Source organism: Chroicocephalus ridibundus, chromosome Z, assembly GCF_963924245.1.
Source record: "Chroicocephalus ridibundus chromosome Z, bChrRid1.1, whole genome shotgun sequence".
In the NCBI taxonomy this organism is placed as follows: domain Eukaryota; kingdom Metazoa; phylum Chordata; class Aves; order Charadriiformes; family Laridae; genus Chroicocephalus; species Chroicocephalus ridibundus.
Genome location: NC_086316.1, coordinates 73600337 through 73626990, shown reverse-complemented (window position 1 = coordinate 73626990; position 26654 = coordinate 73600337). Strand labels below are relative to the sequence as shown.

General features: G+C 42.9%; 3 protein-coding genes across 4 annotated transcripts; 2 read left to right on the top strand and 1 right to left on the bottom strand.

Moving 5' to 3' along the window:
* Positions 1-230: 230 nt before the first annotated feature.
* RAD1 (RAD1 checkpoint DNA exonuclease) lies at positions 231-6686 on the bottom strand. Its single transcript, XM_063320361.1, has 5 exons — positions 6454-6686; positions 4271-4379; positions 1647-1905; positions 1197-1295; positions 231-836 (listed from the first exon to the last, which is right to left on the bottom strand). Exons 1-5 carry the CDS (start codon positions 6646-6648, stop codon positions 653-655), a joined length of 846 nt encoding a protein of 281 aa, XP_063176431.1. The 5' UTR covers positions 6649-6686; the 3' UTR covers positions 231-652.
* Positions 6687-6714: 28 nt separating this feature from the next.
* Positions 6715-11990, top strand: BRIX1 (biogenesis of ribosomes BRX1). The gene is made up of 10 exons (XM_063320360.1): positions 6715-6935; positions 7797-7908; positions 8310-8353; positions 8899-8969; positions 9348-9397; positions 9495-9568; positions 9665-9715; positions 9986-10087; positions 11086-11214; positions 11531-11990. The coding sequence occupies exons 1-10, from the start codon at positions 6771-6773 to the stop codon at positions 11786-11788; spliced, it is 1056 nt and encodes a 351-aa protein (XP_063176430.1). The 5' UTR covers positions 6715-6770; the 3' UTR covers positions 11789-11990.
* Positions 11991-12740: 750 nt separating this feature from the next.
* Positions 12741-26608, top strand: DNAJC21 (DnaJ heat shock protein family (Hsp40) member C21). 2 transcript variants are annotated; one of them, XM_063319849.1, is made up of 12 exons: positions 12741-12958; positions 13285-13378; positions 14329-14452; positions 15345-15467; positions 18445-18749; positions 20029-20180; positions 20542-20629; positions 20873-21031; positions 21672-21711; positions 23678-23868; positions 24280-24352; positions 25063-26608. In XM_063319849.1, the coding sequence occupies exons 1-12, from the start codon at positions 12862-12864 to the stop codon at positions 25225-25227; spliced, it is 1611 nt and encodes a 536-aa protein (XP_063175919.1). In that variant the 5' UTR covers positions 12741-12861; the 3' UTR covers positions 25228-26608. The 2 variants fall into 2 exon arrangements, with proteins under 2 accessions (XP_063175919.1, XP_063175918.1); XM_063319848.1 differs by having other exon boundaries at positions 24277-24352.
* Positions 26609-26654: the final 46 nt, after the last annotated feature.

Here is a 26654-nt window from a genome sequence, read left to right as displayed (position 1 = left end):
AACACTAAGGTAATGAGTAAGTAAATCCTGGCTTCTATCTTAATTTACCAATTCAACACGAGTACTGCAGACAAAAGGGTAAATTGGTATCAGATGAAATTCCAAGGAACTGAGTTATATTAATTAATCAAGATAAAGAGGAGCCTACTGGCTTCACCAGCAAAACGTGTCAGCATTTGCCAGAAGGAAACCACCTGCTGCTATTAAGAAATCAGTCTGAAAATGCCATCCTCTTTCAAGACAACTTTGGTTTTATTTTTAAGTCATTGAAAGTTAACCGGCTAACATACAGCTGGGATTCAGATTTTCCCTTGTGTAATTGCTTAGAACAAGCCAAAGACAAAAAACACAAACAAAAATTCTTGGAGAACACTGTAAAAAGTAACATACTACACGAACACCACTTTAACAAGTGTGCTGGAATCAGCTGCCTACAGGAGATCAAGTCCTCTCTTTGCTTTTTCAGCCTCAGTTTTCGGAGTCAAGGCTAAGAAACGTTTACAAGGGAATAAAAAGGAAGTCTTCGTATTTCTAATTCCACAGTTAAAAAAAAGCCAACAATATTAAGTGTATCAATAAATACAGTATTCATACAAAAAAATATAGTATTCACACATGTCCATAAATATAGTACAGACACCAAAACATGCATCTAGAGCTCAGCTTCAGTAATCTCCTCATCAGGGCAACAATAGTATTCCACAAAACAGATCTGTCCATCTTCATTCCTAATCATATACTGCAGTGAAAGAAATCCTTGAGCATCTGTTCGAATGGACACTTTACAAGATAATGCCAGTGCCTTTGTAGACGGTTTAAGCAAAGAAATCTTGTACCTGAAGGGGGAAAAAAAGAAGTCATCTGAAAAAAAAATAACACTGTGTAGAGAGGAGCTGAAACATTACTTCCAATTAAAGTGACAGAGTAACTAAAAAGCAATTAGCAACGTGCTAATTTGATCTCTTCCTGGTAACAACATTGGACAGACATTGTTATTGCTTAGCTTTTGGTCGCAGGTTTTTATTAGATCAGAAGTTATTCTCCGCCAGCCCCCCCGCCGCCAGCCCCGCCGCCAGCCCCGACCCCAGCCCAGTACTGGTGAAATAAATGTTGCAGCAACACAAAACCAGCCTTTTAAACTTCCCACCAAGAACACACAAGCTGCCAGAGAGGGCACTGATCACAGACTTCCCAACCTGTTTGTCTGGGTCTGGTTACAGTGGAATGCTTCCATCAAATCAGAGTCCCTAGGGTAGTCCAGATGCGCACTTCCTGCATTGCCAAAAGTGGATAACCTGGAAGACAAAAGGCAACATCTCAAAGTACCTGATCACAGCTCTCTAAAAGCTCAGTCGGTCATCTTGCATATCTCAATGGCTGTTTCATAAAACATTATTGGCTTTTTTGGCTTTATTTAATTAAAAATGCTAAACTGTCTGCATTAGTATCACATTTACCAGGCTGTCAATATATTTGTTACTACGCTAATTAGATTACATATAGTGATTTGCTATACTCATTACAATTCTTCTTGAAATAAAGCAATATTATAAAATAGCTCCCCCCTCTTCACCCTGAAAACTTCCAGTCCTTACCAATGGAGGCCAAGCATCAACATTTGAGTTGAAAATAATAGTTTCCAGTACCTGAAGTAGGGTTTATCTGGAGACATGGTAATCTGCAGAACTTCGCTGGTCATATCCAGTTCGGCAAATGCTTCTCGTAGCCCTTCCGACTGCAGGATAATTTTATTAACAACTTTTGTACTGCAGAAATCAAAGTCTAACAACTCAGCAGGTTCCTGAGTGTTAATTTTGCACACTGTCACTACTCCTCCTTCTTCCAAGAACAGCATCAAGGGGTAACCATAACCACGGTAACACATCCTAAGGGCCGTTGTTGATCCTGAAAAAGAGAAGGAAACACACGTTCTTCTGGGAGCTAGCTTGTGCATCTGTTCCCTTCAGAAAATTCACATTTTCCTGGCATACGGGACACAGATCAATTTGATTTACCATGTTTGGTCCAGCCTCCAATACACTAATGCAGCTTGCTTAGTGCAGCCTCCTGGACGCCCTGTAAGTGCTAATGGTTACGCAGCAAAATGAAATGACTCGTACAGAGCCACCAGTTCAAATCCAACTCATGTCACGTACCAAACGGGGAACACCAGCTGTGACAATGACGCTGGATATGCTACAAATAGTTCAGTGGAATTGGAAAATCCTTCACGGTCCCAAGGCGCGCTCTGGCTCACACCGTCTTTCTTCACTACTCTTGTTACTTGTGCAACCTAAACTGAAGTTAATGCAGCTTAGCTTGCATTGCGGTCACATCCTCCTTTTGCTAGGTACTCACAATCCCGATGTTTGGTTTCCCAAAACCAGAGTGCTGTTTACTACAGTTGATTTAGGCCTTTGGGTCAGAGTGACAACAGAAACGGCAGAGGAATGTGGAGTTCAACCCCAAAAAAATGGGTCATGGTTATCACTCTACTTCACACGAGTACATAGTGCATCCTGTAGCACCCACACAGCCATGCTAACTTGTTGTTATTTTTGCTTGAGAAAATATTTTTTGAACAACCATCAAGTAAAAAAACAAATTATAATTGATTTATAGGAAATAAAATTCACAAAGACTTTTTTTTTTGTTTAAACAAATGGGTTAATGCAATTCAATATTTGTACACATAATTGTGAAAGCAGCTTCCCACACACCTCTGTCACTGAAAAGACTACAAACAGGATTAATAATACAGCCTACTTGATTTTTGTAATTCACGCACTTGACAAGCAAAATTTAAAGTGCTCTTACAGCACCTGAAGTGCTACCAATCCAGCCAGTTCTTGTGAGACCTTAGGTAAGTATCATTCCTCAGTACCTTATCTGCAAGCTGGAGATGATACTCACAAAACAGGTGTAGCCTGAAGAAGGAAGGAACAGAAGGTGCCACATAACAGCATTGGAAGCTGGAGCACAGTGAACTGACGGTGCTACCTGGAACCCCTGCAGACTTCTTCAAGCCCAGTAAATCTGCACCAGAACATTTCCTAGTTCATATATTTGCTTGTCAATGTTTCTGAGGTAGCTGGATGTTCCAAGGTTGCACAAGCCACGGAAATATTGGAAAAGAGATCACATTTATCATTGAGTTGATACAAAATTTGTTAGCAAGACAAATTCCAAGCTATGTCTATACTGTCTCCCAGTGTGCCGATTTTCGCTACAGTTGGAAGCAATTACTCAGCCTGAGTCCCTTGCAAGCCTAGTGTGGATCCCCTGCTGCCTTAAGATGTACTGACAGCCTTTGTGCTTTTTCAGCCTAAAGTGACAGCTCTGATAAGAGGCTGCCCCAGCTTGCCCAAGCAGCGGTCTTTTAACCCGGTGCTATGTGCAGCCTGCCCTGCTGGCCACTTAAAAGCATGTGACGGCGTGAAGCACCCCCCCTAGCAGAGGGAACCTTGGCGCTCTCTACATCCACACTGACTACCATGAATGGGCTGCGGAGGAACTATTCCGCCAGCTGTGCCCAGGTCTTCCCCCTAAGCGAAGGGCACTTGGGAACAAATTAGCATTTTTGTGATGTGGATGATCTGGGCCCTGGACTGAAAACAGATCGACGGGAAGGCAGTCACAGCATGTGTCAGTGGTAGGGTACAGCACTGGCCTGAGTCAGAACTCCAGCCTAAACATCACACAACTTGCCAAAGATTCCTGAACAAACTACTTGACAATGTTTTCTTACCAAGATTACAGAAATTATTTGAGATCTTCAGCCCCAAACCAGAGCAAGGGTGCAAGCTGGGGCTGTTCATTGGACCTCATGCCACTAAGGGGTTCTCTCCCAAAAGAAGCAGTTCTTTTGTGCCTTACATAGACCCAGGAAACATTATCTTCACAGGAAGACTCTTCTGTTTCTCATTTACCCCAACAGCATCACACAGACATATACCTTTATTCCACCTTCCAAACTGAATTGGGCTCTTTTAGCCTCTCCTGCTGCAGCAGTCCCTGACACACTGGCTAGGTCACGTCCATCAGCTCCTCTCCTCTCTGCATCGACTGTTGCCACAGCACATACTTGTGTTAGTTTCAGTAAACAGGATGGATCCTGCTTAACTGTGATAGCTGCCGTGCTCAGAAGGACTTAAGGGGAGGAAGTCAGATGTTTTTGCCAAGACTGGAAATCTCCTTGTAGCTATGTACAGGTTTCACTATGTGATTACAAGTGATACACGTACACTGTCAAGGTAAATATGCACCATACCTGGCAAAGAACTGGTACCAAAAATGGTCAAGCAGTCAAGGAGAACAGACAAATTGATCCGGAACGTCACCGATTCCTCCTGAACAGCAAATTCCTGAAAAATTTCTGCCTGTAAGAGAAAGGAAATAGATGAAGAGAGGGGAGTTTCTGCAATTATTTTACAGTTTACACTTACTTCCTCAAATTCGGTGCTTTCACTTTCAGAGATCAGTGCAATGCAAAGTAATTTCTATGTGTAACATATCAATTAAAGAAAAAAGGGGTCTTCATCCTCAAAACTAGTTAAATAAAATCAGGTCACAGTTGAAAAAAAGTAGCATGGCATAAACATGAAAACCTAAACACTTATCTTTTATCATTTAAAAACAAGCCACAAATGTTAAAGCCTAAAGCTGCCTTTGGTTCTGGGCCCCACCACTTAAGAAGAATGTGAAGAGACCCGAATGCGTCCAGAGGAGGGCAACCAAGGTGGTGAGAGGGCTTGAAGGAATGTCCTGTGAGGAGCTGCTGAGGGCTTTGGCTTGTCTAGTTTGGAGGGAAGGAGGCTGAGGGGAGATCTCATTGCTCTCTACATCTTCCTGAGGAGAGGACATGGAGAGGGAATGCTGAGCTCTTCTCCCTGGGATCCAGTGACAGGACACATGGGAACGGTTCAAAGCTGCACCAGGGGAGGTTTAGACTGGGCATTGGGAAGCATTTCTTTACCAAGAGGTAAAGAAACTGGAACAGGCTTCCTAGGGAGCTGGTCAATGCCCCAAGGCTGTCAGTGTTACAGAGGCATTTGAACAATGCTTTAACTTCTGGTCAGTCCTGAAGTGGTCAGGCAGTTGGACTTGATGGTCATTGTAGGTCCCTTCCAACTGGAACTACTCTACACTATTCTTAACAGCTCAACACTCTCAAAGGAACCTCCAGTCACTGTTCCTCTGCTCCTGCCCGCTGCTTAACTTCAACTTGCACATGCTGACCACTTCATAAGCCAGCTTAACCCACTCAAATAGCAGAAAGCTACCAAACAAATACAGAACTAGTGTAAAGAAGGACTGTGCAGCATGGAGCAGGAGAAAGCAAGGGGAGATGCAAGAACAAGCAGACTCAGGCTACTCCCCTTTCACACATAGCTCAGGCTGAAGTTTCACAGACAGCAAATAAACAGACTCTAAAGGACAAAGGAAAGGTAAAGTTGGGTTTGAGTTACTACCATAAAATAGTCCTCACCCCTTCCATCTACATACCCAGTATCATACATGCTTTCAAAAACGGGAACCAGCATGATGCCTGTTCTTAAGAACAAAGCATTTACAAGTTGGATATACATTAAATAAAAATAAACCAAAAACCACTCACACTCAGAAACTAAGCCATTGTTAAAAGAAAAAATTAAAAGTGCACCTTAAAAAATTAAAATGAAGCAAAGGCAGCAGTCACAGCTGCAAAAGAGGTAGTAGGGAAGCGAGGAAGGCTGCTTTTGATCTTATACTAAATACAAGTTAAGAAGAAATAACTTAGATTGCTATTTAAAGCTGTCTGTTTGGACAGTGCAGTGTAGCTGAGATCCTGTCTATGCACAACCTCTCAAGCACCGTTTCAGGATAAAGTTCATCACTGGCTGAATGAGAGAGCGAAAGAGGCAGACCACCGCTCCAGTCTTCTGACGCAGCACACACTCCTGCCCTGCAGTTGTAAGTGCTTGGCTTACCCAGTTGATACACTGCAGATGAGTGTCTCTGAATTGTTACTCTCTTCCAGAGTCGACTTAAACCTACTTTTTTGGCTTTGGGATGAAGCATAATAGAAATACTTAAAGACAGACCGTTCATGAGCTTGCTCAAGCATCTAAGAACGGTATGGCTGGAAGGAGCAGTGGGCTGAGCAGATGCCAACACATTAAACAAGGGAGCATGCTCATCACGCCAGCAGGTACGCGTGAACAAACCAGGGGCTGAGCTTGGCCTTTCGGCAGCGCGGATATCTCATAAACAACCACAGCCTCATCACAGCCCTTCCTTCATGCCAGCTCTCCCGGCTACGCCGCCGTTTCACTGCAGTTTCCCCTTCTCCGCAGGTACACTTGCTACACAACTCCTCCACCAGGTGCCTCTCTACAGCGGCACCGGCCTCTTCTGACGGCGGAGGCCGGGGACGGGCTGTCCCGGGGCCCAGGCGGGGAGCGCGGCCCCCACCTGGATGAAGGCGTTGGCCTGGATGCATTTGGCGTCCTCCACCGTCACCCGGAGGCCGTTGGCGGTGGCGAAGCAGGTGGCGTGGTCCTGGAAGTGGACGGCCCTGAGGAGGCTGGAGAGGTGGCGGGCGTTGTCGAGGCTGGCGGACAGCAGGTAGGGCTGCCCGCTGGCGGGCGGCGGGGCGGACAGCGGCATGGCTGCCACCCCCGGCGCTTCCAGGAAGAGAGCGGAAGTGAAGGGGACAGGACGTGAAGGCGCCCGGAAGTGCGGTCAGCCGGAAGTGCTGGTGGCTGCGAGCACGGCGTGGTGCGGGCAAGATGGCGGCGACCAAGAGGAAGCCTGACGGCCCGGACGGGCGGCCGAAGAAGCGAGCGAAGAGAGCTCCGAGGGCGGCCAAGCCGGATGCTAAGCCGGGCCCGGAGGGAGCGGGCCAGGCGGGAGCGGGCCAGGCGGAGTACAGCATCCCGCCGCCGGTCTCACAGGTACCTCCCAGCCCTGCTGCCCTGGGCGGAGCGGGCCGCGCTGGGCCGGGTGTCCCCGCTCGGCTCCCTGCCCGGGCCGGGCCTTCGCCCGTGGGAAGGGCACTTCGTCTCCCTGCCGCAGCCGGGCCTTCGGGAGGTGTTCCGCTTCCGTGGGCTGGGGTAGGGGGGTGTCTGAGGGGAACCCAGCTACTAAGCGAGGATAGAGAGGCTTATTCGTAATTTTTTTTAGTAATCCGCGCAAAAATACAAGTAACGTGCGATGGTATGTTATTTCTATGGAAATATACGATGAGAGGTATTCTGGTCAGTGTAAATAAATTGTTTTACTTTAATGTCTGAAGTGTTTTAGAGGGTTGGGTAATTCTGTTCTATAGAAAGGATACGTGGAAATTATGCCCTTTCATTTAGGAATCGCCCTGATAAGGCTTCAATGATTGCCTTGTACTTTCCTTAAAAGAAAAACAAAAAGTAGCACGTTCAAGTCTGAGATTTCATCTCTAGGAAAAGCTAAATTGTACGCTGAGGCTGTAGCTCAGCTCATTCTGCAGGGATGAGCTTTTGTACATAAGTAATTCATATGCCTTGCTTAATACTTGCATGTTTTGTATGAGTGAAAGGCTTTATGTTGGAACATACTGAAGCAGGATGGATGGCAGTTCTTCACGTGAAAACTTCTGCCCCCATGTTCTGTGGGGAAGTTGCACTCTTCTGAAGAGTGATTCTCTGAGGATGGGCAGATGATGTTAATAAGAGATGTTCTTACTGTGTTTTCCTGTCATTACCGTGCAAATGTTTGTTGTTGATGTGTTGTAGTAGTTTTAAGGCTAGAAACTTCATGCTTAACTTTTGTGTCTTTCCTAGGGTAAATGGAAAAACAAGGAGCGAGTGCTTATTTTCTCTTCTCGTGGAATTAATTTCAGGACAAGGCACCTAATGCAAGACTTAAGGACATTGATGCCTCACTCTAAAGCAGGTACGGTTAGGCATCATCCCAAACTCACATTTTCAAAATAGTTTTAAACCAAGAACTTACAACAGTCTGTTCTTTTTAAAAATGTGGTACATAACTGTTTTGATTAAACTGTTATCTTAAACAAACAAACACCAAACCCCTTTTGAGCCCAGAAATACAGCGACTGTTGTTGTATCTTAATATTTTTCTGGGAAATTATTCCTATGGCCTCAGTCCTGTAAGTGCACAGATACTTTTGTTGCTCTCTTTATTTATTGCGTAACATGGCTGAAACAACTTGATAGTTATTCTTAGTTTTTCATTTATAATCAGTGACATTTTTCCAAAAGGACTGACTGTTAAAATAACGTCTCGTGTTAAATCAGTTTTCCAGCCTTCTAAACGTCATTCTTGTCTTCCAGATACTAAAATGGACCGTAAAGACCAGTTGTTCGTAATTAATGAGGTAATTTAGGTTTTAAGTGGTGCTTCTTTTTTATTTTCTCTGGAAATACAAGATGCTCATGTTGAAACAGGAAGTTGACTTTTGATTAATAAAACCAAAATGAAACCTTTAATTAAACATGGACTTTTGTCTTGAAGAAAGAAAACACAATGTGCCTTTCTATACAGGTGAAAGGTGTGCTACAGTTTATACTTGAGGAAGGAAGGGAACACGTATGTAGTGAGGCCAAACAATGTAGTAGGACATTGCTAATTCTTCACATATAACCTAATGTCACAGCTCCTGCACTAATGTTTATATCCTGGAGAGCTTATCGGATTGCCTGTAGCTTTAGTGAAGTTATTATTCCTGTAATAAATATGTGAGATTTTTCAAAAAAACAAGTGCTTCTACCTAAGTTGGGGGATCAGTGGGTGTAATTTATTAAAACGAGACCTTTTGCTTTTGAACTTAGATATTGGAGAGGGAAACAGAGAATAATGCAAAAAGTTTTTGAAAATGTCTTCAGAATTTTGTAAACAGCTAATTTGATGTGTCTTGTGTAGGCATGTGAAATGAAAAACTGCAATAAGTGCATCTTTTTTGAAGCCAAAAAGAAACAGGATCTCTATATGTGGTAAGGGAACGTTACATTTTCTTACATTTCTATATCTAGCTGGGGATGCTTCCGTTCTACCTAAAGTTTCTTGCTGTAATAGCAAAAATGCATGAAATTGTGTTGCTTAGTTAAATCTGTTTTAATCTCGCACTCGTGTGGGTAGTGCAAGTTTACAATGCATGAACAGCTTTTGTAGACTGTCTACAGAAGCATTGTACAAAATTGTTTAGAAAGCAATTATTTATAAGTATTTTAAAGGAGCTTAATAATGCTATAAAACTGAAATTACTTCCATACCGAAATAACTGGTTGGAGTATACTGTAGAAATCCAGCATACCTGCTGGCTGCTGTTAACGGTTTTCTTTTCTCTCCTCCCCACTACCTGTCTTCTGCAGGCTTTCAAATACACCACAGGGACCATCAGCTAAATTCTTAGTGCAGAACGGTAAGTTGGTGGACGTTATTGTGTTTGGACTCTTGCTTTCTTGTCTGTACGGTTTTCTGTAAGTACTAAAATGATCTTTTTAAAAACATCACTGTAGTACACACACTGGCTGAATTGAAGATGACAGGAAACTGCCTACGGGGCTCACGGCCCCTTTTGTCTTTTGATCCAGTAAGTATGGGTTTATTTTGTTGATTATGCTTTCGTTTTCTTTACACGACTATTGCATTTAGCTTTGTATGTAAAATTACATTTTTTCATTTGTAGACATTCGACAAGGAGCCACATTATGCCCTGCTAAAAGAATTGTTTATTCAGGTCAGTCTCTAGTTCTGCTGCCTGGCATTTCTTCCTCATTGGAAATGGTTTTTGGCAACATATTTAAAAATCTCAGGGTTTTTTTTAAGTACTAGTTTTACACTTCTGAACTTGAAAAAAATCTTCAAAGAATTAGGGTCATGTGTTCTGGGTTTTGAAATGTAACTTGGGATTGGGATCTTAATAAATTAAAATGAATTTAGAATGAGCCATTTATGTTTGGTCTCTTACAATTACAGGTATTTAGAAATACTGACTTTTTTTTTGCAGATATTTAGTACACCACGGTATCACCCCAAAAGCCAGCCTTTTGTAGATCATGTTTTCACCTTCACCATTACAGATGAGAGGATCTGGTTTCGGAATTACCAGGTTAGTGGTTTCTTTTAGCTCTTCAAGAGGAGCTCTGTGGAGTAATTTTGTATCAAATACATTAATTACAAAAAACCAGGAAGAATGGTTGTTATTATTAGGATATGCCAACACCTAGTGCTTGCACAAAGTAATTTCAATGATGGGCCTGGACTGTCGTTGTTTAACCCCAGTCAGCAGATAGGACCATGCAGTCCAGTCGCTCACTCTCTGCCCCTGGTTGGGATTGAGGAGAGAGTCGGAGGACTAAAAGGGAGAAAACTTGTGGGTTGAGATAAAAACAGTTTAATGGATAAAGCAAAAGCTGTGCACACAAGCAAAGCAAAACAAGGAATTCTTTCACTAGTGCCCATCGTCAGGCAGGTGTTCAGCCATCTCCAGGAAAGCAGGGATCTGTCACATGTGGTGCTTACTTGGGAAGACAAACGCCATCGCTCCCCATTGCCCCCCCTTTCCTTCTTCCTCCCCAGCTTTATATACTGAGCATGACGCCATATGGTATGGGATATCCATTTGGTCAGTTGGGGTCAGCTCTCCCAGGCGTGTTCCCTCCCAGCTTTTTGTGCCCCCCCACCTTGCTCATTGGTGGGGCGGTGCGAGGAGCAGAAAAGGCCATGACTAAAATGACTTACTTTCTCCTGTGTCTTTGGAGAGAGCTGGTTTAAGTTCCATGTACTTCAGCTGACCCTCTGTTAGTTGTGATTCTGTGATGGTTGTCCTGGTAACAGGCAGCAGTAGCCAAAGCCTAATCTTCACCTGTCTTTTAACCATACTTGGTCTAAAGGAGGCATTTACAGATACCTGGTACTCTCTTAAGTGCTTGCTTGAACGCAAAAGAAGTGCTATATGTATAGAGCTGTGTTTGTACAATTCCGGCTTATCAGCTTTAGTGGCATTGGATCTGGGATTTAAATTCGGTTGTGTATCACTGAATGCAGGGTGCCTACGGGGTCATATGCTTTGATTCAGTCTATGAGAGATTAATCTTTTTATTGCAGATAATAGAAGAAGATGCTTCTCTAGTAGAAATTGGGCCTCGTTTTGTCCTCAACCTCATAAAAATCTTCCAAGGTAGCTTTGGAGGAGCAACTCTGTATGAAAATCCCCATTACCAGTCCCCAAATATGGTAAGGAGCTTTATCTTCTCTTTGATTTAGCAACTAATTTTGAAGACTGGTCTCGCAAGCTGTCTGTCCAGGAGAACATGCATGCCTTTCCCTGGAACCTTTTGTAGAAAAGAGTGCCCTAACTCATTACAACTGAGGAACAAAGTAAATGTGTGAAAAATTGAATGAAGGCGATATTAATGTAACTGAAACGATGCCATTATGCTGAGGATTTTGGCAGTTAAGCAGAGAAATTACCACTTGTTTCTTTAGTACCTGATTTCTTCCATCTTGCTTATTTGAAACCTGATGTAATTGAAATTCTTATTTTTTATAGCATCGGCGGCTATTAAGGTTGTCAGTGGCGGCTAAGTTTAGAGAGAAACAGCAAGTGAAGGAAGTCCAAAAGATTAAGAAAAAAGGCAGTAAGGTGCTTATTGGAGAAGATCCCACTGAAGTGGTCTTTGAAACTCCAGCTGAAGAAAAGACAGTGGAAATACAGCTCGTGAAACCGGAGTCAAAGCCAATTGTTAAAGATAAAAAGAAGCCACGCAAAATTCAGAGGAAGAAGCAAAAAAAGCTTTTCAGAAGTTGAAGCATCAGCATCAATGTTAAAAGTGAAGAAACTAGGCAGACCCTAAAGTCATGTCAGTCTGGTATAGGTATACCTAGATATATTTCGTAGGTGTATTGATATCATATTGTAAATACTTGTTTTTACAGGCAAAACTAACCGGACTTCATTTTTATGTAAACAAAATACCCATTTCTTTATTACAATTGAGTTTGCACTCTTTTATTGTCTTCCTCTCTTTGGTTTGTGTAGTCTAATAACACAGAAACATGAAGTATCTTGAGTTGGAAGGGACCCACATGTCTCACAGGACCACCTGAAACTAAACCACATCACTAAGAGCACTGAACTCTGACAGGCTTGGGGCTGTGACCGCTTCCCTGGGGCGTCTCTTCCAGGGACGACCACGCTCTCAGTGAAGAGCCTCCTAATGTCCAACCTGAACTTCCCCTGGCACAGCTCCATTCCGTGCCCTCGTGTCCTGTCACAGGTCCCCAGAGAGAGGAGGTCAGCACCTCCTGCTCCGCTGCTTGCCATGAAGAAGGTGCAGGCTGCCGTGAGGGCACCCCTCAGCCGCCTCTGCTCCAAGCTGAACAAGCCCAGTGGCCTCGGCCGCTCCTCCTGAGTCTTGCCCTCGAGGCCTTTCACCATCTTGCTCGCCCTCCTCTGCACACACTTGAGTAGTTTGATAGCTTGATGTCCCTCTTACGTTGGGGCACCCAAAACCACACACACAACTCGAGGTGGGGCCACATCAGCCTGGGACAGTCACCCGGCCCGCTGTGCTCTGCTGGATGCTCCCCAGGACACAGCTGGCCCTTTGGGCGACCGGGGCACCCTGTTGACTCGTAGTCTCATCGCCATCAAGCCAGACCCCCGCATCCCGCTGACTGTAGCGCTGCAGCCTAGCCGCCCTTCCCCGCTGGGGCCCGCCCCGCCCGCCGCCTGCTGGCTCCGCCCGGCGCGGGGCGGGGGCAGCCCGGGCGCCTCATGGCTGCGCCGCCGCCGCTGTCGGCCCCGCCTCTCCCCGCTGCCTCCGCTGGGCCGCCGGCCGGCCGGCGCTTTCCCCCAGGCGGAGCCGCCGTCCCGCCGCCATGAAGTGTTACTACGAGGTGCTGGGGGTGAAGCGCGACGCCGCCGAGGAGGAGCTGAAGCGGGCCTACCGCCGGCTGGCGCTGCGCTGGCACCCGGGTACGGCCGCCGCGATGCCCGTCCTGCGCCGGCCCGGCCCGGCCGCAGGCCTGAGGAGAGGGCCCGGCCTGCCTGCGCCCCGCCGGGCCCCGCCGGCCCCCGCGTGCCGGGGGAGAAGCCTCACAGGCGGCTGCGGCAGGTGCTCGGCCGGCGGTGGTGGCGCCGGGGAGCCTCGCGTCTGCGCCGGGGGCCTGCGGGGAGCCGGGGCAGGAGGCCGCGCCCGAGCAGCGTGTGGGTGCTGGCGGCCGTGGCTTCTGCCTGGGGTTTGTGGAGCGGTTGTGGCGGGCGCGTTGGGTCGTTCACAGCGTCGTTAAATTGTCTTACAGATAAAAACCTCGAGAACGCGGAGGAAGCAGCAGAGCAGTTCAAGTTAATCCAGGCGGCGTACGATGTGCTCAGCGACCCCCAGGAGCGAGCCTGGTGAGCAGCCTTCATCTGGTAGCGGTCTGGAAAAGACTGCTTTAAATTCTGTCTCATCCAGGAACTTTGAATTTGCTGCTGGCTGGGCCTCACGGCTGGTCAGGGCGGGCCTCGGGGGCAGAAGCAGCCCCTTTGCTTCGGGCTTTGAAAGGGCTGAGAGCCATGCGACCTGCAGCCTCCTGGGGAAGTGGCAGCGGGCGCTGAGGAGGCCTCTGGGCACACGCCAGTGCTGGCCTCCTCTGGGGGCGTCCCGCACCACTGCTGGCCTCCTCTCTTCTGGGGACGCACCGGTGCTGGCGTCCATCTCTCCCTCGCAGCGCATGAGGCAGCTTGCAGGTTAGCTCCGGTATCCTGCAGTCACAGCCCTCCCTCCCCCTGAGCTGGGAAGAGGGGGAGCACCGCACTGAGTGCACGCACGTGTTTAATGTGATATTGGTGACTGCGGGTGGTCAGCCTTAACGACATACACAGTGTCGTGTTTCTGTAACAGTGCTAATTTGAAATGTGCACACGTATCTCTTAAAAAGAGTTTGCTACTTCACGTGTTCTGAGTGACTTGTTTTTCAAATGGGCTGCCGCCACAAACCACCTGTACTAAGTTTGTCCTTCTTGAAAGTACTGTTTCTCAGTTTTTATACGTTAATGTGTGATTTTGGGGTTTTTGAGTGTGTGTAAGCGTTGGATGATTTAAATAGTGACCTACCCATTCTGAATTGCTGCTTATTGAAGCACCTTGCTAAATGTGTTTGCTACCTTCCTGTTAAGAAATTGCTGCTAAGGGAATATTTATTGAGCCTGTCTTTTTCCTCTCTGAAGACTTTGGATATGAGACTCAAATTTCAGACACTGAGCTAAGCTATACATTGAGGTGATACATGTACTGTGTTAGCTTTCCGGCACTGGGGAGTGTTCTGTGTCTCTACATTCTTGATATTGTGAATTTTTCCTAGGTATGATAATCATAGAGAGGCTCTGCAGAGAGGAGGGGTTGATGGAGACTATCAAGATGATAGTTTAGATCTGCTGCGCTACTTCACTGTTAGCTGTTACTCTGGATACGGAGATGATGAAAAGGTAATGCATTAATTTATCTTTAATGAATCAATTTAAATTTATTGAAAAGTGTTGAAAAGTTATGCATGGAATTGTTGAGCACAGGTGGTAAAAATGCTTCCGCAAATCTTTCTAAGACAAAACTTAGTCTGGATGTTTACGCAAGCTTTAATTCCTGCTTATTGTACAACAACTACTTATGATTTTGTGATTTCCAACTATACCATACAACTACAGAGCGTGTGTATATTATTTATGTATGTTACATAGTGAAGTGTTCCAATGCTTTGCAAACCATCTGTTTATTCAGAAATATCTTTAGCAAGCTAGAATGCTTCAGGCTAAAGAAAAGCAATATAATAGCAGTGCCTGGGGGAATTGTGCTTCCTATAATATAATTCGCTGTTAGATTTTAAGACATTTGTCATAACTTAAAAAGCTCCAGGTGATTAGGAAAACCTTTGCCAGAGAAAACCCTTATCTGTCTTTGGGTTACTATAGTAGGAGTGTGTTAGTAACATCTTCATTTAAAAAGTAAAGAGATCGCTAGGATACTTAATAAGGAATTCTGTATTTGGAACTTCCTCAAAACTTGGTCCTGTGTAACCAGAAACATATCAGTATCCCCAGCATGCTGAAACTTTTTTGGGTTTAGATTTGAATATGAGAGCTTCATGTGTGAGAGAGACAGAGACCACATGAAAGAGATGGAAATAAAAGGAATGGGAGAGAATGGGAGATTTGTTAAACAAGAGTCTTGCTACCTAGAGCAATAGCTTACAAGGCGTTTACCCTGATTTTGAGTTGCTGTTGCAGAATTGTAATATTCTCTAAAATACACCACTGTAGTTGAGCATTTGTACATCAATTATTAAGTCACACAAAATGAATCAGAATTTCTTTTTAATTTCAGGGATTCTTTACAGTCTATCGACAAGTTTTTGAAAAGATTGCAAAAGAAGAAATGGAATATATGACCCAGGAAGGTACTGAAGAATTCCCTATGTTTGGGTATTCCCAAAGTGACTATGATACGGTAAGAGCAAGTGTAAATCTGAACTGAAAGTAACATAGTTAAGTCATTATTTTGTCCCATACTGGAATCAAAGGAAAGGCTTCTGCTGATGTCTGAGGTGAATAGAAAACCATGTGTCTTCTGTCTTTTCTTCTACTGTAGACCACTACTGTAAAGGAAGTGCTTGTGTTCTGATTCATAATATTTAGTTGAATTAAAATTGGTATTTCCTGTTGGACTATATTATTATCCAGGCTTTTAGTGTAAGTTGTCAGACAAACACTTCACAGGGCTAACCATCAATTATGCCAAGGAAACTTACATTTAGTGTCTTGCCTCATTTAAGAGGATTGCATAGCACTTGCCGCATAACACAGCCTGTAGGAAATGGGAGATGTGTGGTTGACCTGCAATGGGAGCTCCCACTATGAAAATCTTGTCCTTTACAATTATTCTGTGGTAAGATTTAATGTCCAAAATACTGCATCCTTTCATTTGGGAAGCAAGAAAAGAAAATAGGTGGGGAACACTTGAATTCTTGTCCTCTGGTTTGCTAACTATTTGTTGTTCTATCAAACTTCTCTTTTTTTTTTTTTTTTTTTAAGGTAACCAATATTCCTGTGTTGAAATCAAATAGTAAAGTAATAGCACTTTCTCCGTGAATAACTGCACAGTATCAGCGTACTCCAGTGCTGCTCCTAGTCTGTTACTTCTCCCTGTCATATTTAGTGGAATTGTCCTGTATGACTAATTATTTATGAAATTTAAATTGATACGTGCCTTAAAAATGAGTAACTTCAATGGTACAAAACTTGGCTGGAGTTGGAAACAAAGTTAAAAATCAAACTAAGAGTGTCAGAATGGGTGTTTGAATGTCAGATAAAATTACAGGATGGTTTAACAAATAGAAGTTTTTTCCAGGGAGAGGATATTTACTGTCTCTGAAACAGCGAAAATCAGTCTACCAATGGAGTTATTTTAAAACATCTTTTGGAAACCACTTGTTTTGAGGCCACAGGATAGATGAGATTATAGACCCAAAATAGCTTTTATGTTGTCATTTAATAACTCCAAAAATGGCTGGAATTCTAACACCAGCATGCTTTGACATCTCCATCATCACACTGCTCTGGAAGCAGAATTCTCACTTTTTTTTAAAGGGATCCATGGGGATATTTTATGGGAAATAGCCTCAGTTAAATGGGAAAGTCATTATCCCTGTTATCTTATATCCAGACAAAGAGATTACACTGTCAGAAGATTCCAGCGTTGCCGTGCCCACTTACCTACTCAGTGGGAGTATTGTGGGAAAAGAGTTTTAGAAGGGAGCTACAAAAAGTCTACAGAGACTTCGGAATGTGTGATGTGAACGCTCTCTGGTTCAGTCTACTGAGTTAATTCAAAAGAAGCTTGAGAGGTGGCTCAATAAATGCCAGGCAGACAGGGAAGATATTCTTAAGTCACTTCACAAGACTTCATGGGAGGAGAAGACTTGTAGGTCAATTAGACGCAGAAACAAAAGTGATCAGCTCCAAGTATAAGTAGTAGGCAAAACAAAATCCACCGGGGAGTTCAGCAAGAGCTGCTGCACAGTCTTCTGGAGAATGTCAGAGATGTGCCTGTATTTCAGGTAGTGGCTGAGGAGGAGGAAAGCCTTAGCTCATGCAGCTACTGAAGGGGAGGATGATCCCTATCATCAGTTGATGGCCATGCATCCTTTTTGCACAGAAGATATCCCCTTCTGAAGCGGAAATCTGAGACAGAGAGTCTAGTCTCACTTAGGTTATTGGATTACATATGAATATTTATTGGTTATTACAGACCTGGGTTCTTGTGATAGCAGAGAAAAATTGTAGTGACTTACCTGCCAGAGGCCACGGCCACGAACCTTTGCATGTAGGTACGCCATTAGAAATTAGTGTTGAGGTGTTGATAGTTGTAGTCTACGTGAATGCCAGTGGCAGAAGGAGGAGGAGATACTTAAAGCAGAGATATTTAACTGTTAGGTTAAATACTTCTGTGAGGAATTCCAAAATATAAGCAGTAGTGCAAGTAGGAGTAAGTCGTAAAAAGGCAGCTTAATGGGGCAAGTAGTGTAAGAAAGGAGTTTAGGCATATCTTATTTCCTGAATGTACAAAATGCAGAAGTTTAAGAATTACTTGGAGAGGAACAGAGACTGGAAACAAAAAATTATTGTGCCATTTTATTAATCCAGCGTTTACTCGTGAATAGTAAAAGGAAGGAGGAAAAGGAAAGATCATTTACTGTTACTTTTAATGTGAGAGCTAGAGGGCATGATTTTAACCTGCAGTCTTATAATTTGCTACACAACAGGAGTTTTGTTAGCATCTACACATAGCTCCCGTTAAACTGTGCAAGTTACTGCTTGATGATACTGTATACACCAACAATTTACATGTGTTAATAAATACTGAACAAATTTATGAAAGAAAAATCCATCAAGGGCGGTTAATTTCTCTCTTGTTCTGTAAGCAGAGAAAATATACTGGGAAGAAATAGTATTATGTACATGTGTTTGTTTTATTGCTGTTTTTATGGTAATTGTTGTCTGCTTTTGGAAATGTATGGCTGACCTTTGGTGTAATTTGGTATGGCGGTTTTTAGGCAATAATAGGTGCACATGCCTGCTTGTGGACTGCATATCTGATTCTGATGGTGCTTTTCAGTTTGACAGGAAAAGTCCAGCAAAGCTAAGTAACTGGGCACTAGCATAAGCACAGTCCAATCCTGCAAGGGGACCTTTTCTTAAAAGCTGCAGTCTGGAATGGTTTAGAGAAGGTTGCTGATGCAGCATGGGTTGAAACTTTAAGGATGATATTAGAGGTTTCTCTAAACCTTCGTGTGATTTCTTTATACTCTGGGTAAAAACTGGCCTGTGCAGAAGATACAAAACTGCTATAAAAATGCTGAATTATTTGGTGTGGTTTTTGTCCCCCTTCTAAACAAGTGACCTTTTTAAATACTTTTTTCTTACAGGTAGTCCACCCTTTCTATGCGTATTGGCAGAGTTTCTGTACTCAGAAAAACTTTGCGTGGAAAGAAGAATATGACACAAGACAAGCGTCAAACCGCTGGGAGAAAAGAGCTATGGAAAAAGAGAACAAGAAAACGAGAGATAAAGCAAGGAAAGAGAGGAATGAACTGGTCCGTCAGCTAGTAGCCTTTATTCGTAAAAGGGATAAAAGAGTACAGGCTCATAGAAAGCTTGTAGAAGAACAAAATGCGGAAAAAACTAGGAAAGCAGAGGAATTTCGGAAGCAGCAGAAGCTCAAACAAGCCAAGTACGTAAATGTGGAACAAATCTTTTCCTTTAAACTTGGAAAAACTATCCATGGGGATACCATATAGAGTTAGACTCTAATAGTAACTCTACTCGCTCTCTTAAACATCCTTGAAAATTTCATATTTTAGTTTTGGCCTCAAGTCTGACCTTTTTAAAACTTGAGTCCCTTTGCGTTGTACCGACATGTAGAGATCTAAGATAACTAGGGAATAGTTATCTGTGTGCTGCAGGTAACTGGCTTAGTAGCATCCAGTGTGCTTTGAATTACCTGGGGAAGTAAGATTTAATAGTTATTGTTACTTTAAAGAAAAAAGAGTGTGTGTTGAGGAGAACAGCACTATGGCAAGCTGGACTTAGATCAGCTTCATCTGTCTTGGAAAGATACCTGCTAAAAAGAAAGTGGGGGAAAATTAATTTAGCTTTCCTTTTCCTTTTAACTCTTTGGAAAGGACCCTTTCGTTGGAATAAGTGCGTTTCTTTGATGCTTCATTTTTCCCAAAATTAAGTAGAAGGAAGAGGCGCTCTCCGGAGTGTAAGCACAATTTATTCTTCCAACTAGAAGAGCTTTTTGCCTGAAAAAGGGAAGAGGTAGCTTAAATACTTCAAAAGACTCACTTGCAAAACAATTGCATATTTATTAAAATTATATAGCAATAGCTAAAATATATGTGAAATGCATTATGTAGAATTTATTTTTTTATACATACTTTCCCCCCCCCACCCCCCCGAAGGGAGGATGAAGCAGAGTTAGGCATTTACTGACAAATGGCTTGATAAGTCTGAGTCCAGGAACCAGCTGGGGCAAAATTCTGCTGTTTGATAGCTTGGGCCACACTTTGATTTGGAAAACTGGGCTGGCACATTCCCATAGCACAGAGTCAAGGAGTAACGTCCTTGTGGCTTTTGTGGTCCTGTATTGTTTGTGGGTTTGGATCTTGCAACAGGTAAAAGCAGCTGTACTGCTTTGAGGATTGAGCTGACTTCCCTGCTGTTGCCTTGATATTGACCATGCTGCACAGCATTTCTTGCCTGAAATTCAGGCAGGATCCACCTACCTTAATACCTCTCTACTTGCAGCACAGATGTGCCCACTGACATCACAAATTAACTGCTCAAATTTCCAGGCCCTACAAACAATTGTTTACTCCATCATAATATGTTCAGGACTTCCCTCCTAAGATATCAGAGAAGAACAAGTTATCTTTTAAATAATACTGTTTCTGTAATTCCCATCTCATGGATGCAGTGTAAAAGTTACTGAATTATTCTACTTAAAGGCTTGCTGAGCAGTATAAAGAGCAGAGCTGGATAACTATGTCAGATCTGGAGAGAGAGTTGCAAGAGATGGAGGCACAATATGAAAAGGAATTTGGAGATGGATCAGATGATGAAGACGAGTTAGAGGAACAGGAGACAAAAGGCATCGAAGGTATGGGGTGTGGGGGAGTGATCTAGAGTGAGTCGTGGCAGCCTGAGTATTGCCTCACTGCACTTAAAGCCCCAGATTCACAGTTCTGACTGTGGTGCAGCTCCCTGCCTCCAGCTGAGGCGTGCCAGGATAGAGTCTCTCTCTCTCTGGTGTTCTCCATTGAACATGAGAAGACATGGAGCTGCTGCTGTTAATTTACCCTAATGTATGATTTGGTGAGATGGTCTTAATCTGTCTGCATGTCAGTAATACTAAAGAAATTGAATGTCAGTGTGGTGACTATTTGCTGGGGCTTTAAGAGCAGCTTACTCAAAAATCGCTCATCTGACTTTGTCTCTCTGATCCCCACTGATCTCTTCAGACAAACTGAATGATGAGACTGAAGAAGCTGAATTTGTTGATGGTCTGTACTGCCCTGCTTGTGACAAATTGTTAAAAACTGAGAAAGCGTAAGTGCTTGTGGTTGGGGATTTGGGGGTGGGCGTGTTAGGTTTTTAACTTTTTTAAAAATGTGTTTTAAAGACTTCTTGACTTCACATAATGGTCAGTGCCGTCTTTCCAGTAGAGACATTGTCAGGGCAGAATTTTCCGTACTTAGTAGTGATGGGTAACAGGCCTGTTATTACTTTATATGCAAATATAACAATGTTTGCTCAGAGCTACCTGCAGTAACAATTTGCTGGTCTTCACAGCATGAAAAATCACGAAAAATCAAAGAAGCATCGAGAGATGGTGGCACTCCTACGACAGCAACTGGAACAAGAAGAAGGGAAGTTTCCTGTGTCTTTGGGTGATGTAAATGGAATACATACCAAAGAGGAGGAAGAAACAGAAGACATGCCCAAACAGAAGTACTTTAAATTGGTTTTAAATTTATTGTGACTAATGATTTAATAAGTCTTGGAGGCCCTGGGAGGGAGCTTCTGATGACTTATAGTTGTGATGGAACTCACAGAATTGTGCAATTTAAAATATTTCTTAGCATCATAGTTCCAGTAAAATGCACGCATTAGTATGACTGGACTCAAATGTTGTAGGATAATAGTCTCATATTTTCTCTGCTTCTTGAAGTTACACGTTAAGGAAAAGTAGTGATTGTTATTTTTCAAACAGGGGAACTTTGACAGGGACAGTGTTTATTGATTTGGTACTTTTTTGGTGCTTTTTGTCAGTTGGATGCTAGCATACACAGAAAATGAGTGTGCTGAAAATCAGAATTGATGAAGTTGCACAACTTCATTTTTTGAATGGCCAAAGCATGATACCAGCTATCTCACTCTGAGCAGAATAAATGTTTTACTACATGCAATGAGTAGTTTAGGAGAACTGTTGTTTTCATTTCCGGCATAAGTAGTTTTCTGTTTGTGACTACTGTCACCGTAATATCATGTGAAGAGGATAAGCAAAAATATAACTTGACACCTTGTTAGAAATTGTACTTGCTTATGTTTTTTCTTGAAAAAAGGTAATTTTAAATTCGTATCTTTACAGACTCTCGAAGAAGCAGAGGAAGAAACAGAAAACAATGATGGTATGTAGTCATATAATAATATTCAGGGAACTTTACAACCCAGTTTTATTATCTTCTAACTTAACTTTTTTTGTCCTGAAAAATAAGAGAGAATTTGGAATTCTACGGAGCTTGAAGATTATCTTCAGATATTTTTAATTCTTCTTTGACTGCAAAGTAATTTTTATTACACTTTATTATAATAATCTTTTATGATAATAATCTCATAGGCCTCATTTTGTTCTGTTTGTGCAGATCCTAATAAACATGGTGCTGGCTCTGAAAACACTACAGTCTGAAGTGTAAGGAAAACAGATGGAAACAGGCAGATAGGGAGAATACAAGGAGTTGATCAGAAAGACCAGCAATGGCCTTAGTGCATTAGCAGCTCAATTGGCAGTCATTTTCTGCTGTGGTTGCTAGAGTCGGTATAACGTATTGTTTCTTAATCTCTAACTTGGGGGGGAAAAAAGCTAACACATTATTGGCATCCTAGTGACACTGTAGTTGTTGGAACGAACACATCCGTTCCACCTTTCATGTGGATTGTAAACACAAGTAACGCCAATCTGTTGTACTCCAGGATCTGAGTCAGTGCATGATGTAACTGATCGGTGCTGACAGCAACAAGGTGACATTCAAGAACTGCAAGCTGTTTCAGGCTTGAGTGGCAGGAGCACCCTAGTGAGCAGACTGTTCTGTCTGCCTTCCTCAAGCTTGATCCTTTTCAAGTCTTACCTCTTCTCTGCTTACTACCTCAATCCTAGCCTTGTCCCAGTGAGTTGTCTGTACCAGGTCCTGCCTCTTCCATCCTTTGCCAAGGTGGTCTTCTGCCTTCCCCAAACCTAACCCCTCTAGTCTCCTATTGCGTGTTCACATTCTCTGCCCTCTCCCATACTGTCAGTATCTCTCATCCTCAAGAAAAGTATCCTGAGACCTTCAGGCAACTGAATTTTTCTTGCTTCTCTTTAGCTGGTACTGCATAGTCCAAGTCAGTATTCGCTTGACCTTCTTGTTTCTGTCCAGGCCATCAGGTTCCTGTTCAGTTCTTGCCTCCTCAGTTTGAAATCAGAAGGTCTTGTTCTCACTGTATAGGTTGCATATAGGTTGTATATAGGCACTGCGTCTCTTCCATTGGTTTGGTCACAAAGTCTTCTGCAGCCCAGACAGTAGGTGCCACTCTTGCGTAGCGTGAGCTGGAATCTTGTGCAGAGAGATTCTTCTGGAAACATCACCTCTGTCCTCTACCAAACTTTACAGAGTGCAGGGGATCACTATGGGTTTGGTTTTGTTTTCCTGACAGTAGATAGATTAGCCAGTTTTTTTCAGGTACCTGAGACTCTGCAAAAAAGATACTAGAGGTGACAGAGTTGCATTACTGTAGTGTTAGGTCAAATTTATTATCCGGCTTTTGGGAGCTGAGCTGTTTTGCTTCAGACATGCTCAGGGGTTGATCTTTTGACGAACTGCATGTATCAAGTCTATGCTGTGTTCTGGTACGTGGAAAAGGCTGCCAGCATTTCTAATGTTAGGGAGGGAAAATACAGTGTGTCTGTCTGACTTCAGTCAGCTCTGTTATTTTGGCTTATGCATCCTAACGCAGGTGTCTGGCACAAAAAACTTCAGCCTAAATAATTAACATTTTGCAAAATTGTAAGTAAGGCACTGTTAACAATGTGAAATGGTAGCCAGAACAGAACAAGCCCTGTGTATAATTAAAAGCTACCTTCATTCTTCTCTTCCATAGTTCTAGAAGCTGTTTTATTGGTGTTTCTTGCCTTCATCACAGGTGGCCTCACCTTTCAAAACAGGAAAACTAAGGTTTTACCTGTTACAGGCTCACTGAAAACACACAGTAAAATTAAGAGGGTCCATGGCTTTCTGTTCTGCCCACCCACCCGTGTTTGAGGTAAATGAGGTATAAGACTATAAACATAATCACTAATGAACTTAAAGTAGTTAACTTGCATTTCTTCTGTTTGGACAGACTTATGAGGACTCTTTTGATAAAAGTGCTGATGAAGAAACAGTTGAGCAAAAGGAGGTGCCCTGCGTGGACAAGGATGCTGGATCGGCAGAGGAGTTGGTAAATGATGGCCCGAGATGTACCGCGTCAGAGGACACAAGCGCTACAGAAGATGTCAGCCAAGTGAACGAAGCGAAAACTGAAGCGAAAAGGTGCGCTGACCTGCAGTATCGCAGTCACTGTGTCATTCTGTGTCACGTTTGATACTGTCAAACACGTCTAGATTTACTCACCGATGTGAACTGGGGGCTACTCCACTAAATCAGAGTTAAATAAATGTGATACTAAACAAGGAGTGTTGGGATCTACTTTGGAAGTGGCGTTTGACTGCAGATCCCTGCCACATCACTTACCAATAGCAGATCTGTCAGGTAGCTGAATCTTAAGGTCAACAACTGATCGTATAACATTGCTTTATTTTTTTGCCGGAAGCACTTGCATTGTGTTGTGTGAAGGCAGAACGGGGGAAGCCGCAGAGATACTGATGATTTGAAACCATCAGAAGCCCTTAAATGTTGAATGCTCCTGTGCACTGATCTTGATTTCTCTTTGTTTACCAGCAGTACGAAGCCTAAAGGGAAAAAAGCCAAGGACGCAAAAAAGCCTGCTAAGGCATCTTCAGAGCAACCAACAACGGTATGTCAAATTACTTACACTATTTAAAAGCTGGTGGTCATGTTATTACAAAGAAGGTTGGTTGGTTATCACCTCCGATCCACAAATTCTGTTTCAGTGTTTTTGCTTATTTTTTAATGATAAAGCTATTTCTATCCCTGTGATTTTATTAGAAGCTAGGAGACTGGAACATCAGCTCTTGTCCTTGCAGAGAAGAGCAGGACTAAATTTGACTTCTAATAGAGTTGGTAAAGCTCTGTACCCAAGGCAGTTCAAACCAACTGCCTGGAATTAAACAACTGAAGACAGAGCTGCTGACGTCAGGCAGGTGACAGGCAGCACCATTTGCATCTTTCCCAATATCGATGCTTCCCAGAAAGCGCAAAATCTTGCAATAACTAGAGCTAAGACACATGAAATTCACTAAATCTCAGAGCCCAAAGTCTTGTGTGTATAGTCAAGTCAGATCAAAAGTATTCTTTATCTGGAATTCTATTTGCAAGGCATCTTTTGTTGTTCTTGGTTCTGCTTAGTACTCTTTGAAATTTCAAGAAGCTATACTTGTGATTTTTTAAAAACATAACTATTTAATTGTTAATCAGTAATGGAATATCTGCGATAGAAACAAACAGCTTATTCACACTTCATTGTCTAAGAGAAGCTGCATGCAAGAAATTGGTGTATTACGTTTATTGCATATGTGAAGCATTTTGGTTTTTCCCTCCTTGTAGAATGAAGTTCCCATCCACTGTGTAACCTGCAACTCTGCATTTCCATCCCGAAATAAACTGTTTGAGCACCTAAAAGCCACAGGACATGCAAAAGCAACACAAGCGCCAGCTGTAAATGGAGCTGTGAACACCAGAAACAAAAAAGAGAAACGTAAAAACAGGTAGAACTTTGCTACAGTGACAGTCTTGAGAACCATACATGAAAACTCTGCTGAAACTGAAAGGTGCACACTACCTGTGTTTGGGGATAAATGGGAGAATTTTGGGGAAAAAAAAAAAAGAAGATGCAACAAAAGGAGTAATACCTTGTGAAGGAATCTGTGCTTTCTTTTGGCTTTATGAGCATTTAATGACTGGCTTAGACCTACTATCTCAGCAGCTTTCACAGTGGTGATGGGGAAATAGTAATTCAAAGCTACTCCACCTTGTAGTCCTGTAGGAACTTGCACAGCGAAAATAAGTTATTTTAACGCTTGCATTGCTGCTTTTCTGAGAGGGCTTAGCATAGGCTGAGTGTAGCCATTAGAGGGGCCTGTGCTGCTTTGATCATCTATCAAAGATGAAACATCACCGAGACATGGAAAAGCACTGGCTTTTCTTCTGCCATTTCCAAGGGTCTTTTTTTCTTTTGATTTCTCATGAAAAACAACATAGGAATTTGTATTGTACCTCTGTTTAAATGCATAATCTACCTGATCTTGAACAGCACTTTAAAACAAAAAGTTGGATAACACTTGATTTTGCAGTGGAAGTGGATTTTACACAGGACTTGTCAATGCACTTGGAGAAGGCCGTGCCCAGTCAAGGCTGTGCTATGTTGTTTAGGAAACCCCTAGAGTATAAATTTCCAGAAGCACTCACTGATTTTGCGTTAACCAAGTTTCTCTAAAGTTTCAGCTCGTCTCAAATGCTAAAATTTGAATGACAGTGAAATGATAAATGTACAATTCTTGCTGACCATCCACAACACCATTTTTTTGGTTGGAGGTAATTAACTAAAACATTAAAAAAAGTGATTATGTAAGAAAGAAACACGGCATCTTACTTCACCAGCCAGAGTTCGCATCTTTGCTAAATGACTAATGGGTGTGCTGCGCAATCCCAAAAACAGCAGGAGGAAAAGAAAAGCATGTTTTGGAGATGATGACGACTGGATTAGAGCCCCCTGATAAAAATAATTACTGTAATTAGAAACTTTTCAACTTCTGTGTGCAGATTTATTTTTTTTTCATGCTGTAATTACAGTGTATCGTTGTAGTAAGGGTAAACAGTTTTACCTCTGAAACCTCCAGTGATGTTCTGCTCAGGCAGAGATCGACTATGCTTATGTAAGTGAAATCTCACAGACTTAACCCTGCAGTGCTAGTTGTGACTGAAGTGGTTTGTTTTTTTTTTCTTATTTAAATAAAACCAAATACTTTATAATTTGTGTGTTTTACAAATGCATGTATGCGTTGGATATAAACGGCAAGGTTCTGGTAGCAGGGGTGGGTGCAGGAGCAGTGGTGACCGCTGCGCAAGGCAGCCAGGGACTCGGCCATTGGGGAGCGGGTGCTGCTTCTGTGAAAACGCGTTTCAGAGCCCACAGTAAA